The sequence below is a fragment of the Pipistrellus kuhlii genome, unplaced genomic scaffold, assembly GCF_014108245.1.
Source record: "Pipistrellus kuhlii isolate mPipKuh1 unplaced genomic scaffold, mPipKuh1.p scaffold_m20_p_2, whole genome shotgun sequence".
Taxonomy (NCBI): Eukaryota; Metazoa; Chordata; class Mammalia; order Chiroptera; family Vespertilionidae; genus Pipistrellus; species Pipistrellus kuhlii.
In genome coordinates, this window is record NW_023425515.1 from 154895102 (window position 1) to 154910750 (window position 15649).

The 15649-nt window shown below is 37.2% G+C and overlaps 1 protein-coding gene across 29 annotated transcripts in view; it reads right to left on the reverse strand.

Moving 5' to 3' along the window:
- The window catches only part of NFIA (nuclear factor I A), a 371362-nt gene that overhangs the window by 69676 nt on the left and 286037 nt on the right, over positions 1-15649 (reverse strand). For 14 of the 29 annotated variants that reach the window (XM_036444064.2, XM_036444063.2, XM_045584531.1 and 11 more), the window contains 2 exons: positions 9177-9305; positions 6543-6596 (listed from right to left, as the gene is read on the reverse strand). The exons of 3 other annotated variants lie outside the window; for them this stretch is intronic. In XM_036444064.2, the coding sequence (XP_036299957.1) occupies positions 6543-6596; positions 9177-9305 (183 nt within the window). Of the gene's footprint in view, positions 1-123; positions 5480-6150; positions 6290-6542; positions 6597-9176; positions 9306-15649 lie in introns of those variants that run through there. 12 more of the 29 variants (XM_036444066.2, XM_036444065.2, XM_036444067.2 and 9 more) reach the window with 5 other exon arrangements.

The window sequence follows — 15649 nt, forward strand, 5'->3', positions numbered from 1 at the left end:
TTTATTTCCTTTCAGAATTTTCTGTTCCTAGGTCCCTTAGTACTGCCATACAACCTGACAATGCTGATGTTCCTCACAGATGTCTGCACATAAGAAAAAGGAATTGTCTGGGACAATATGAAGAAATGGCAAATGACAAATGTAAATTTACTGCAGAAATAGACATTTTAAAAACATTCCATGCATGTGGTTAAATGCACCAGTTTCAACAATACAAAGGATGCAGCAGGAAATAGGTGACTCTCATGTTATTGCAACCACATTAATAGGAGTGCACATTCCCATTTCAGATATCAGTGCTTACCCTCCTTTGTCTACATGGATGATAAGCTGATACTACATAAACATTGTTAAAGCTACAGTTCCATGCTACAGTAATTCACTTAACTTTAACATGATTTATGGTTCTGTCGATAGGAAAGGTTGAAAACCATGCACTGAAGCTTAAATGTGAGCTTCATATTTAAAACAGCAATTTTGTGTGTCTGTGTGTGATAGAAGAAAACATTCTGCATAAAGAGGAGAATACAAGTCTACCATGGACTTTTTCTACCCCCAAAAAGGAAAATAAAGATTGAGTCTAAACATGGACTCAACATTTATGAAGTTAAATCAGAAAAAAAGGAACTTCTAGAGATTTATCTGATTATGTGATTTGTAGTGCAAGTGATATCCAAAAGTCTTATCAACAAGAGGACTTCTAAGAAACCTTGTGCAGACCCACTGCCTTCATCGGGTATGCATAGGTGGGTCTATGGTGCTAGTCTGTGTGTGTGTGTGTGTGTGTGTGTGTGTGTGTGTGTGTGAGAGAGAGAGAGAGAGAGAGAGAGAGAGAGAGAGAGAGAGAGAGAGAGAGAGAGAGAGAGAGAGGGAATTACAAGTGACAGCAGCTTCTTTCGTCAAGAAGAGTTTAAATGTAGGTCCACATGGTTAATCACCCTATTCTCTCTGGCTCTCACCCTGGGGGCATTGTGTCTCTTTAAGGGATTAAGACGCCAATTGGTTTTACTGCTCTAACCTGTCTTCTTTGGGACAACATATTAACATGATACCACTGCAGAAGAGCCCTCTTTAGAAGTTTGCTGTGGGGATGACAAATTAACCCAGCAGGGTGTCCTCCACGTCTATCTCAGTACAAATTATTAGAGTGATAGAGCTTTTAGTTATGCATTTATCTGGTAATTATTGAACAGTCACACAAAACCAAGCTGAGCAGTCATGGCCCTTTATGAGGTTCCCTCGGTGGGTGGCCTTCCAGTTAATTTAGGGTAGCTCTCCACAAAGCAGTTCACTTTGCAGACAAATTAGCTAAACAGTCTTCTCCTTTAAATATTTTCCATGTCACAATGAAACTCTTTACAATACAATAAAGATAGTTTTAATTACACGCTTCCTGACTTTTGTTTAGTTGTAAAACATTTGCTGTTATTGTGTGTGTTTGTGTGTATGTGTGTTTTGTTTTTTTCATTTGGCTGGACAGTAATAGTTGGTTGTAAGTATCGGGCTAATAAATTTAATAATTTCCTGAATGGAGACTTAAAGGACCTTTGCTGAAAAGCTGCTTTTCCTCTTGACTATCCAGTTCCTTCAAATCCCATGGACAGTGTTTCCCATTAGGCTGGGCACTGGCACTTGTGCTAACCTTGACTAATTTCACAGGCCCCTTTGCTTCTCTTTCCAATGCTCCTCAAAGGTGGTATTTGTTAGGACTACGATGCCTAAATTTAAAAATCAATTCTGGCAACTCTTTGTATAGAAAGACAATGTAGTGTTTTCTCAAATGATGTACTCCAATAATAAATAAACACCTTGCGTCTGTTGGCAGATTGTTTCAGCACCTTGTTAGCAACAGGTACTTAATTGCTTCTCATTTTCCAAAGATGATTCAATTGCATTAAACCAGGAGAGACAAATTAGATTCAGCTCCACTGAAAGGAGCACCAACAGGCTCTACAACTAAGGTAAAGGCTCTCCTAACAGGCAAAGAAGTTTGCAATAGGGCACAAGAAAGCTAAACAAATTTACCACTTGGGTATGGGAGCCTATGCCAAGGGAAAGGTTACTGCGGTTATGGTAGCAACGAAGTGCCAGGGAATATTACTTCTGAAGGATCCTTAGTTTGGACAGAAAAATGTATAATACCCAGCAAATATTCTACAAAAAAAGAAAATCATTTTGAACTCAGCATTTTTCTTAATACCTATTAAGATAGAAATTCTTAATTAAAACCAAGCAAATATATATTGGGTATGTATCCAACATGCTTTGTACCTCCCTCAATGCTGCTAAAATACATGCACTTGAATATTATATTATTATTTCACACAGGGAATAGATTTCCCTATTATTTCCCCCCTTTTTCTCTGTTTGCTTTCAATCAAATCCATGCACTCACTCATTTATTCAACGAATATTTATTGAATGCTTTCCTTATGCCCATCAGGAGGCTGAGGGATACAAAAAGAATAAAGACTTGGTTCCTGCTCTACTGTGCCCTGCCATCCAGTGATAAGTGTTTTTCCTCTCCTTCCTTGCTCCTCTGTTATTGTCTATGAATTTACACTCCTCCAACTTTCCTGGTGACCTCAACTTCCTGGAAGGTGATCTTCAATCTCATAATTCTCTGCAGTTTGTTTTTCTTGGCCCAGCTGGGAGATACTGTTAGCTGCAGACCCTCCGATGTGTCACCACTAAGAGCAGAATCCTTGTTTGGGCCAAGAGATTCATGGACTTAGAGAGGTTTACAGAGCATGTAAACTTTTGACTACCCCTCCAAACAAAACCTGGCATGATTCTTCGAAGGCTGCACAATAAATCTTTGGTTTATATGGATATTGTCTTAGTGTATCTTACCCATATTTTCAGAATTAGGGCAATTTTACTTTTAAACTTCCCGTGTGTGTGTGTGTGTATGTGTGTGTGTGTGTGTGTGTATAGAGAAGTGGGGGTTTAGCTTCATGCTTACATTCTGCATGTTTTAATTCCTCACTACTTAGTTATCTAAAGGTATGACTTGTTTGCGGTGGCTTTGTTTTGCATGCTTATAATTAGAAAGTACTCTGTTTTGGAATAGGGGTTAAGTCTTATGCCTGCTTGGACTCCCACAGTGTCAAATGACACTGTCATTCTCTATCAGAATGCTTTTGTCCCTGACAGCAACCTGTGCTCTCCTATCATGACAATACAACTGCTGGTTTTCCTGTCCTGTCATACACCAGGAGGTAAGCACTCTGAGGCCAGAATCCAAGCTCCCCTGTTTACTCTATTTAACAGGAAATACAGACCTTGTATAGAATAAGTGTTGGACATATGTTTGTGGAAAACATTAATGGGTCCCTAGACAGCAATTGGAGTCTGCAAGCTAATTTCAATATTTAAAAAAGCCAAACTGACCTCAAAAATTGTTTTCTGAAGTGACTTGCACCTAACAGAAACCCTGCATTACAAACAGCAAGGATTCATGGGGCTAATAAAAAGAGGTCGAGTGATTTGTTTATGGCTGCTACTTAAAAAACAACAACAGTATAATAACATGGTTATGTCATGCTTTTCAAATGATACAAATGGCCATGTTTTGTCTTTGACGAATAAAAAATGTAAAAACAAACTAATTGTTTAAATAAGTACATTTCATTTCTCCCAATAGGGTAGAAAAGGTAGAAACTACTGATATGGTAGAAAAGGCACTGCACTGGAGACTTATTTCTAGTTGTGGCTCTGCCCTGCTGAGATTTCTCACCTGTAAGAGCAATGTGGAATACTTGCTAACTGCTAGCCATCATACTGCTCTTCTATTTATCTACTTATAAAGCCCAAATTTCATAGAGTGGCAATATGCTCACAGAAAAACAATCTAGATTCCCAGCCTCCCTTGCAGCTAGAGGTGATCACATGGCAAAGTTCTGAGCTTGCTGTATTAGATTCTATACAAGAATGAGCTGGTAGGCACTTTTTTGCTCTCACTGTGTTCCTCTTTCTGCTTGAAATGTAAGTGTAAGGCAGAAGCCCAGTGGCTATGTTGTAACCATGAGTTCACAGCAGGAGGATAAAAGCAACCCTCTAAAGCATGGCTAAGAGAAGAAATCTCAGTCCTTGATGGCATTATACTGCCACCATAACATAGTCCTGAATCACATACTTGTTTTTATATAAGAAAAATATGACTTGTTTATTTATATTTTCTTTTACTTGCAGCCAAACACATTCTTGGCTGAAATAGGGAATTAATTAGGCCAGAAGATTCCAAGACCACTACTCTGAAATTCTGTGGTTCTAGATGAAGCTCAGTAAGTGCTTTTTTGCCAATTACTTTCAACCTCTGCTTTATCTTGTGCAAAGTACAAGCTCGTCCCCACTTCTACTAGTAAATCCTTAAAGCACAGAGTTGCTCTACTCAGTGCAGGGAATTTAAATTAAGGATCATTCAGTATCTTCTTGTTTTTGAAAAGAACAAAGACAGGAAAAAGCATAACTTTTAAGAAGAAAAACTTTCAAGAAACTCTAAAATATCACTGATGTTTACTCCAAATAATTCTCAGAAGGAGTTAGACCCTTTAAATCATCAGGCAAACTTTAAATTCTTGAAAAGGCAAAGGGAAGAAAAATATTTCCCCCCAGGTATCATGAATAAGATAAATTTTCATGATCAAATATTTTATTATGTTTGAAATTTTAAGCACTGGTAAAAGAGAGTCTTTAAAAGCCCAAACTTTCAGCTTAAAGTGCACAGTAATTGTAATAACATAAAATGACATACAAATGCCTTTATGGAAAGTTAATAGCTTCCCTACTCCCCAAGACATTCCAAAATGCTTTAATCCCTTTACCTAGTTTTAACTGCATAGCTTGCAAAGTATTATCCCCATGATCCAGATGGCCAAACTGAGGCCAGAAGGTTAAGTGATTTATTGAAGCCACACAAAAAATCCACTATCAGAGAAAAGATTCATTTTACGAAAGGACACATCCCTACCTTCACAACAATGAAAATAGGAAAGTGATTAGAACAGCAAAATATTTTTTAAAGCATAGCTTTTTCATAGCATATCAAAGCTTTACTTATATAAGCTTGCAAAAGTCTTCTTTGGATGAAAGGCCATTGTTCTTCCTCCCCATCTTGGACACTCATTGTAAAGAAGTACTCCATAAACTAGACATGTGTCACCCTTAGCTCCTCTGAAGCAATGAGAACCTATCAGTTTCAGGGAGGGGATGAATGGCTTCTGTGTCCACTTGTGTGCCATTTGATTACTTTTTATTTATTCAACAAATCTTGTGCATAAAACCCACTGTGTGAGACACAATGTCAGTGGAGGAAATGCCAGGCACAAAAGGCCCCAGGAGTTTAAGGAGTGTGAGATGATCGCAGCCTGGGTGGATCTGAGGAGGTTTCATGTGGAAAGTAGTACTTGAGCTGGTCTTGGGATGGCTAAAATGTTGACAGGCGAGGGCAGGATGGACAGCATGAGATTTTCAAAGCCTGAATGAAAACGAGTGATGAAATTGTTTACATGATTTCTGAACATACTCTATTTTCAGGCACAGTGTGAATGACTACAAATGCATGATTTCATCTACTCTTCAGATAACAGAATTAACCTGAAGTAGAGATTGTAATCTCCAATTGATTGATGAGGAACCTTTGGCTCAGAGGATCTAGGTGGCAGGTTGATAAAAGTGGTGGACACAGGATTCAAACACGGGCCCTTCTGACCTCTGAGCTTTTATGCTTGACCACTATGCTATGCTGCCTCCCTTCAAGGCCCTACTTTTCTGCCTTTGTTTGCAATCTTCAGAGAGGTTTCTTGTGTAAAGTGTGGTCACCAGATTTCCACATACAGCTTAGGCTTGCAGTGAAAAATAGGGCCACTGTTAAAATATCATTGAGATATGTCCCATAGTTATTGCTTACAAACTAGTATTTGTCTAGTCAAGGTAGTCCATGAGAAAATTTAATATCTTAATTTTAAGGAAGGCAGTGGAGGACTTGCAACCTGTGTGCTATCCAAAGGTGAATGTGCCATGTGACACTGAGCAAAGGTGCAGTAAAGACTTGTCCCCCACTCCACCCCACCTCTTGCCTCAGGACCCTGATAAAGGTACACCTTTCTCTTCTTCGAGGCCCTTTGCAAGTAAGTTTGTAAGGTTGGATTCTTCTTAATGTACATGTTACACTTATTCTACCCTGGTTTCCTCGGTCAGACTCTCCCTCCTTAAATCTGTCCTCATCTTCCTGAAACATCAACTCTTAGTCCTGGTTGCGATGTCATCCCAAGCATTAGCTTTTCAACTGGCTTAGAAAAGAATAGAAGAGACTGCAGTACTTGCAGCAAATAGTTCTTAAATAATGAGAGGCTAAATACCAACCCTTTAAAAATATCTTAACCCAAGAAGTTAGCCTATCTTGTTAGCCTCGTCTCATGTTAGCCTATCTTGACTCTATGACTCTTACCCACAAAGATACCATTGAAGAGTTTCATCTCAACTACCCTAATTCCCTTCACCAGACCACTAAGGGGGCAGGGTGCAATAAGAATGGGTACCTGAGCAGATATTCCAGAAAGGAGAACCGAGGATGCTGGGAACCATCTTGAATTCTGGTGAAGACAAAGAATCTTTGGTATTCCATAATTCTTAAACTAGGCATTTTTCTCTTTTCCTCAAAAACAATTTCATGAATATGCTTGGAGATCCAAATTCATTATTTTGTAGGCTAAAGAGGTCTACTCTGGCTCAACATAGTATGGGTCATTTGAGAAAATGTCTAGCATAAAAAAGCTCCCAATCATGACACCCATGGGTAAATGCTGGAATTGTTATAATAATTTCTAGAAATGTGGTTTTAAAGCAAGACTCATAGATGGTGCTCTTAATATTTATTGTATAAATGATGATATATATGCACATTGCTTTATGTTCTTCAAAGAGTCTCTAGAAATATTACTTTATGGTAATTTCTGCATGAGAATATTAGGTTGGGAGGAAAAGTTTATTTGGTAGTATTATTGACCTTATGTTATTGGGGAGGATATTAAAAATCTAGAAGGTAAGTGGAAAGCAAAGAGGTAGCATACCCAGCTATCCAGGCTGCCAGCATATTGTTCTTCCTAATCCTTACTATTGATACATGGCTACATCATGAATCTTTTCTTTGCCTGGAATTTCCCTCCTTCATGTAAGTAACCTTTAAGATTTGACTTTGAGTTATCAACACTTTAAAGTCTTTTTATTAGATACAAGTGGTTAAGTAACAGCACATTCCATATCATCTTCTACATCAGTGTTTCCCAAAGTGTGGTACGTGTACTCCCAGGGGTACGGGAAGAGTTTGGCGGGGGTACACGTTGCACTAGAGTTTGGTGGGGATATGCACTGCACCGTGCTTAGCTGCACCTAATTCTACGTTCTCATGAGTACAAGGGGTACTCAGTGTTATGAAAATTATAGATATGTCAAAAAGTTTGGGAAACAACATGTTTATTTTCTTGTGTCTGTCTCCTGAACGCGACTGTCCACTCTATGAGGACAGGAACCACTGAATTCTCAGTAACACACTCTCAGGTGAACCTCCAGAGTCCCCTCCTCTGAGCTCCTGCAGAAATTTCTGCTTTGAACATTCATTTAGCATTTAGAATATGTGAACCTGACAATAAAAAGATGAGAAACATCACATGCCTTGCCTCCTTGAGACCAAAAATCTTCTTTCTGACTAAAAGGGCTTCACATCTATTATGTTCCACCACAGTTTAGATGCTTAATGAATACCGAATATGGTGATAATATCATAATACTACCCCATTTCAAGAAATCCATTCTGAATTTGGGGACTCTATAATCCAATTCAGGAACAAGATTTTAAAATTAGGAAACACACACATATTCCTTCTCTGATTATATCACACACACAGACAAATGGCATAATAAGTTGAGAAAGTTCTCTCAATGATAACAAGATGTTTAAAGATGGAGCAAGTTTCATAACTGTGTATTTAGAAATTGCTTCGCACAATAGTCAGAATACTTATTTCCTTCAGTGTGATTTCTGTGTGAGTGCATGAGCAGCCCTCTCACCACCATCTTTCCCTGATATGCATACAGTTTATTTATAAAGGAATTCAGATTTGTGGGACTGTGAGATTATTGCAAGAAATATCAGTTTTTCCAGGCATATGTCAAAGTGGATGAGAGACCTTTACTTTCTAGGATGTTTTATGATACCAGCTGGAAGATCACAGACCTACCTAAACGAAAATCTGACGGAAGAAAGCAAATGTGGTTACAATTATTCATACTCCTACTGTGGGAGTTTCATAAACAAACTAATAAATATTTTCGTCTTGCCATAAGATCAAGTTAAGTGACTTGCTGACATTCTCTTGAGGTTTAAAGCTTGTCTTTAATGTGAAATACAAATCATATTTCTTGTGGACACATTTTAATAATAAACTTAAAAGCACACAAGGCAAAAATAATGAAAACATTGCAATGAAAACCAGACCAACTATCTACCACTTCAAAAGGAGTGAATGAAGACTGCTAGTCAACAGTCAACACCGTGATGCAGACAACCTCAATGCAAAATGTTTCAAGGAACGTGAGAATGAAAAAGAAGCTATTACTGTTGACCCTTGAACAAAGTCTGGGCTAGGGGAACTAACTCCACAGTCAAAAACAAACATATAACTTAGGTCAGCCCTCCACATATGCCCATTCCCAATTGCTTATTGAAAATACAGTTGATCTCTGAACAACTTAGGTTTTAACCCTGTGGTTCTGTTTATTATCTGGGTTTTTAAAAATCCTGCATTGCTCAAAGGTCAACTGTACTTGCTCATCTCTCTCTCACACACACACACACAAACACACACACACACACACACCACTCTTGTGTAATTTACAAAATGAATTTGATTTTGGTTCAATTAAAATGATCTCCCACCACTTTACAATGTCACACTGGCATAGAAAGTGGTTTGGTCCCTTGTTTGCCTTAGGTTAATGATCAAGGGACTAATGTCAAATCTCTTTGGTCCCTAACACTCCAAAACTGTCCACAATGATAAGAAAGTGGAACACTCACTGCCTTCAGGAGCACTCTGGGGGAGTCCCTCATTTGGCTATTCTGGCCTCAAGGCCATGATCTAAGCAAAACCCAGGGCGCCTGTGGAGAGCCTCACCTCTGGGTCCTGTAATGACAGGCCGGTGGTGCTGGGTGAATGCTGTTCCCAGGGAGGAGGTCTGCGAAGGGGAGGGGCTGCTGAAACCAGACTTCTCCGACTTCTTCAGTGTTGTTGGAGATGGCATTCCTGGCAAGAAGGATGGATTGATAAGCACACTGTAATTCATGGAACAACAGCTTGTGCAACCTAAAAGATAAAACTTAAAGAATTAAAAAAATAAATCTACCGGTGAATGAAAAATTTGTTTTCAGTTGCTTTGAATCTGTCACAGGGACTAACAGGTGACAAAATGGTCCCCTTACAAGTCTGTAGATAATGATTTCACCTTCTACTAAATCACAGTCCATTTTGGCATCATTGATCTTCTCTGATTAATGCCACTTTCCCAGTGTTTCCTGAAAGTTGCAAGTCCCCTTCAGCCTCTTAGGACCCTTCAAAAAAGAGGCTATGGAAGCACAAGAAGACCTCTTTGCCATTATTTCATCTTCCCAGGTACAGTGCACCAAAGCACTTTAAATGATTCTAAATAATTTAGCTATTTTAAGATTTAAAAACTTCCAACAATGGCAACTCAGTTGCTCATTCAATAAATTATTTATAATAGAAACAAAAAAAAGATAAAAGTAAAAAAAATACCGTAAATGCCCAACAACTTTCATTTGATAGAACCAAATGCAAATAATACTGTAAAAGAATAATGACAGAGGAATATATTTGTTCAATTACATAGAATAAAGACATCGAAAGGAATTATAAAATAGGGTGTTTCACGATGATGCCACTTAATACCATTCTGGGTATAGAGAAAGAAAACTGGCTGAACTTAACAGTGGTTCTTTCAGAGCGTAGGATTCGGGTGATTTTCATTACCTCTTTTTGCTTACTTGTCTTTTCCATGATGAACATATATTACTTTTATGTTAAGAAAATACAATAAAAAGTTTGTTTTTAAAAATAGTATTTTTACTACAATCTCTAAGATTTTCCATAGCATTCCCAGCATAGGGAATGTTTCAGGGAGACAATAATAGGAAAATAGTCCCTCATTATTACTGAATTTGTAATGTTCTCAGCAATCACACTAACATACACAACTGGAGGCATCTATCAGTTTGGTAGTGTTCCAATTAAAACAATGAAACCTTGGATATAAAAATAAAGAAAATGATTCCTAGTATCCACATTACAGGGCCAATTTGGGCTCTCTTAAATTAGTAGCACATACTTGGTCTGCACTTTTGTCAAAAGGACCTAATCTCATTTTACTTATGCATGCCCACATGTGTTCTGCCTATGACCAGATTTGGGTGAACTGGAAAAATAAATAATAAAGCTAATAATGGTATAAACATGTAGCTGTTACTGAGTAGATGCTAACGACTATGCACTGTGCCAAGCAAGTTATAGGTGTAGTCTGTTCTGAAATTTAGTTAGTCTGGCCTATGTCTAACTATGTCCTTGTATATCTGATCATAGATTTCCTTAGTGAGACTCTACAACACAAGCTTCTAGTATGATTACAGATTCTATAAGGAGGAGACCTTTCTGCTTTGTCCCCTCTATTTTCAGAATCTAACAAAGGGCCTGGAACACAGCATGCGGCCTGAAAAGTTATTGAAACTAATTGCATAGGTCTCAGCTTTACCTGTGGCTTTACTAATAGAGGCTTGGATATAGCAAAACTTGAGGTCTAAGCCCAAGGGAAAAAATTGCAAATTGGTAAGGACATTTCCATAGCCAGACATTAAGGACAATATGAAGTTATGTGTGATTTCTACTAATTTGACAGATCTAGATCAGATCCATCCTAATCAATATCTCTGCGATTTCAATTAAAAACAAAGTCATTCAGTGACTTTATCTACATTTCTTTGCTCGTTGAATCAGTAACCAAAGTCACACCAGTCCTAACATCATTAGGGAAGATTGTGGTTTTGGATTAAAATTCATTTCATGCAAACTAACCTAAGGTCTAATCACATAATTACATCAGAGAGGAGATTTCAAATTAAAAAATTATAGGAAAGAAATAAAGAGCTACCAATACTTAAACAAATCTCCCAATTCATTCAAATCTCTTCTGTGCAAACAAATTTTTAGGCTGCCAGCCAGCCCACTGATTTAAACTCAGTCAAATGCCTGAATTATGTGTTATAAAACAGAAATAGAATAGAAAATGAAAATGTCAAAAATTTTAAATGGCAGAATTTTTTTCAGACAGTGGAGTCACTGATGAACACAATATCTAAATTAACTCTATTAAAGCAAGCAAGCAGTTGGATTCCAGAAAAAAACTTTATGTGCTCCAGCTCGTGTTAGTACAATGCTGCAGAAATACTGACATGATTAAGTCCACTATTTACCCTTATAAAAGGTGAGGTATAAGTAAAATTTAAGTAATAACAAGCATCAAGAACGATAAATGGGTTCAAACAGCAAATTTCAGATCCTCTTGAAAAGGGTTAAAGAGAGAAGAAATGTTATCTGTGTGCAATAAGAACAAGCCAAACTGTATATAATTTTCTAAATTTATCATAGTCAAGTAATATGAACCCCAAGGCTGTCATGAATCTCAAAATTACTTAATGTTTTTATTTTTAAAAGACCTATACTGAGCACACTTCCTTAATATATACTTTAATATTTTCTCCATATGCATAATGTATGTTTTGGTTAATTTGCTTCATATATGTAATGTTAGTAAACTGCTTTATATTAATAAACAAGAGAACATTAATCTTGACTTTTGTTTTTGAGATCAACTTTGGTTTCTGTATGTTATTTAAAAAAACAACTCCCTGTTAAAATCTGTTACCAATTAGTTATGTATAACTGTTAGACACAATTACTATATAGATTAATGTCTAATTGGCTTTTTCTTAATGAATCAAAATCTGAATTTCAAAGTATTATTATTATTATTATTTTTTAGAAATATCAGATTTCTGAAAAAAAATTTAGTTAAATTAATGCTACCCCCCTTTTCTTTTCTGGAACAAAAAACCTATCACTTCAAAGTTCACTTCAATATGTAAAAATGAAAACTTTTATAGAATGAGAAGAAATTTAGCATGCTCTTTGATTCAACAGGACATTTCCTCATATTGAGTAGTATAAAAATCCCAAAGGTGGCAAATAGAATAGGAGGTGAATTACAAGAAGCACGTTGGCTTGCCATTGCTTTTCTAACCATCAGACATTTTAAATTTCCTTCACTTTGCCATTTTTCTAAGCTATCTCAGTCATGTCAACTAATGTACAGTGAACAAAGGCAAACATAAAAGAAATTCTAGCTAACTAGTGACTCTTATCACTGGAAGCAGTTGTGAGCAAGATGCCCACCAGGAAATCCTTGCAAGTCCGGGTCAAATACAGTATCCACCAAGATTCTGTTAGATTTCATCATTGCATTTATAATCATCAGCATTCTAAGATGGCCCCAAGGTTCCTGGCCCCTTGGGTACATGTTTTGTATAACTCCTTCCTCTTGAATATAGGTGGTACTGATGAGTATGATGGATGCCATTCTTGTGATTAGGTGGTTATATGGCAAAGGTGAAGAGACTTTTGCAGATGTAATTAAGGTCCCTAATCAGATTACTTTTAGTTAAGCTAAAAGTTATTATTCTGGGTGGGCCTGACTTAATCAGGTGAACCCTTTTAAAGAGTGATTAGAAGTCAGATTCTCCTGATGGTTTTGAAGAAGTAAGCTACCATATTATAAAAGGGCCTGTGAGAGGGCCACATGTCAAGGAACTGCAGGGACCTCTAGGGACTAAGTGGTACCCTAGCAGATATTCAGCCTTAAGCAAGTTAGGCCTTAGTGTTAAAGCTACAAGAAACTGAATTCTGCCCAGCTGGCATGGCTCAGTGGTAGAGCATTGACCTCTGAACCAGATGGTCAAGGTTCAATTCCAGGTCAGGGCACATGCCTGGATTGCAGGTTCCATCCTCAGTGTGGGGCGTGCAGGAGGCAGCTGATCAATGATTTTCTCTCATCATTGATGTTTCTATCTCTCTCTCTCCTTTTCCCTTCCTCTCTGAAATCAACAAAAATAAAATAAAATAAAATAAAATAAAATAATAAAATAAAATAAAATAAAATAAAATAATAAAATAAAATAAAATAAAATAAAATAAAACTGAAGTATCTCAACAATCAGGCAAGTTTGCAAGAAGACTCTGAGCTAATGTAGCCTGGACAAAATTTTGATTGCAGCCTTGTGGGACAGACCATACACAGAGTGACCAGCTTTGTTGTACAGAGAAACATGACCCATGGAAACTGTGAGATAAGATTTGCATGTTGTTTTAAGTTAAGTTTATGGTAATTTTTTATACAGCAATAGAAAACTAACATGATATTGCAATATAAGACTGTCAGTGCTAGAAATGTGTGCATTAAAGATGCCCACTGTGCACTGATTACTCTCTAGAATTCCACAAGTTTTCATTATTTTTAGCAAATCCATTTTAGGTTGTGAGGTTTTGCATTAGCCTACACTTGCTTAGAGAAAATGGTTAAGACAGCTTCCTGGGAGGGGTCGGGGAGGACAACAAATGGTTATTTCCAATGATGTAAAAATTTATGAAATTTTCTATTTCCCCCTTATTCTTTCAAGAAACATCAATAGCAAAATCAGATCAAACAGTATGGGGCAACACAGATATAATTCTTGGGGTCTCCTATAACAAATCAAGGTTTGTTTTGATAAGTTTTTGCTGCAACCTGATGTTAAAGAAAATTTTTTTTAAAAGGATATGGGATACAAGGGAAACACAAATAATTTCAACTCCCCCACTCTTCCAAAGTATGATATTTACCCAACACTTTAACCAAGAACTTTACAGTGACAATTGTGAAGCAAATCCTACAGGAATAACAAGATAGTACAATGCTGTTTTTTGTTTGAAAAAACTGCAACAGGTCAGTGTTACTGCTCAGTTGTCAGAGGACTTATTAAAAAATGCATTGTCTTGTGAAAATTATCCCTGGTAAATGCTGTTCAGGACAGCAGGACTTTATCTTGTCTGTTGTTCGAGTTTGGGTGATGTAATCCAAGTTGCCAGAGAAGACTTAACTGGTATATGCGTCTTTCTTTAAAGTTAAAAAATGTTTACTTTCAATAATGTTCATTTTTACTCACAATCTGAGAGAAACTCTGGAAACAAGCAAACTCTGTACTTTAGTTTTAAAAATCCAATAGATAAGCAGGTTAGAGAGGACCACAGAATGCTATAAATTTGGCTGTTCATGTTTGGCTTTAGATATTCTCCTCTCCATTGCCATCATCTAATTCCCCATGACCTAGTTTTACAACTGCTTTACTAACACAACTATCATACCAAACTTAAAGGCTGTTGGACACTTTCATCCATCTAGGGGCCTCAAGAGAGCCAGAAGTTTGATCATCAAACATTTGCATTTTGATCATTTTCAAAAAACAGACTAATAATAATAAGAGCTACAGATTATGGAGTACATGCTATGTGGCATGGATTGTAGTCCTCCCTTATCTATAGTTTGTTTTCCATGATTACAGTTATGTGTAGTCAACTGTGGTATAAAAATATTAAATGAAAACTTTCAGAAATAAAAAATTCATAAGTTTTAAATTGTGTGCTGTTCTGAGTAGCACAATGAAATCTCGTGTGTTCCTGCTCCATCTCACTCGGGATGTGAGTCATCCCTTTGTCCAGTGTACCCACACTGTATATGCTACCTACCCTGCTAGTCACTTAGTATCTGTCTGGGTTATCAGATTGATTTTAGCAGATTGCAGTGTTCATGTTCAGGTAACTCTTATTTTACTTAACAGTGGCCCCAAAGTGCAAGAGTAGTGATGCTGGCAATTCAGGTATGCCAAAGAGAAGCCATACAGAGCTTCCTTTAAGTGAAAAGGTGAGTACAGTATATTGAGATATTATGCAAGAGGGAGAGAACATTCAAATAATACAATACACTGAGTGGCCTGATTATTATGATCTCTAAATGTATGATAATCTGGCCATTCAGTGTATATCCTATATAATAAAAGGCCAATATGCAAATTGTCCCCTCCACCAGGAGTTCAACCAGCAGGCAGGCTGGCCAACCGCCTATGTCCACTCCCCCTGGCCAGACTCCACCCATGCACGAATTCATGCACCTGGCCTCTAATATGTATGTGTGTGTGGCCTCTAATCTGTCCACGTGTACACTGAGTGGACAGATTATTATGCGTTCAGAGATTATAATAATCTGGCTACTCAGTGTATATTGTTACAATTCTTCTATTTTATTATTAGCTATTGTTGTTATTTTCTTACTGTGCCTAATTTATAAATTAAATTTTATCATAGGTGTGTATATATAGGAAAACAATGTATATAGGATTTGGTACTATCTGTGATTTCAGGCATCCATTGGGGGTTTTGGAACTTATCCTCTGTGGATAAGGGGGGACTATTATAATCATGAATAACTCAGA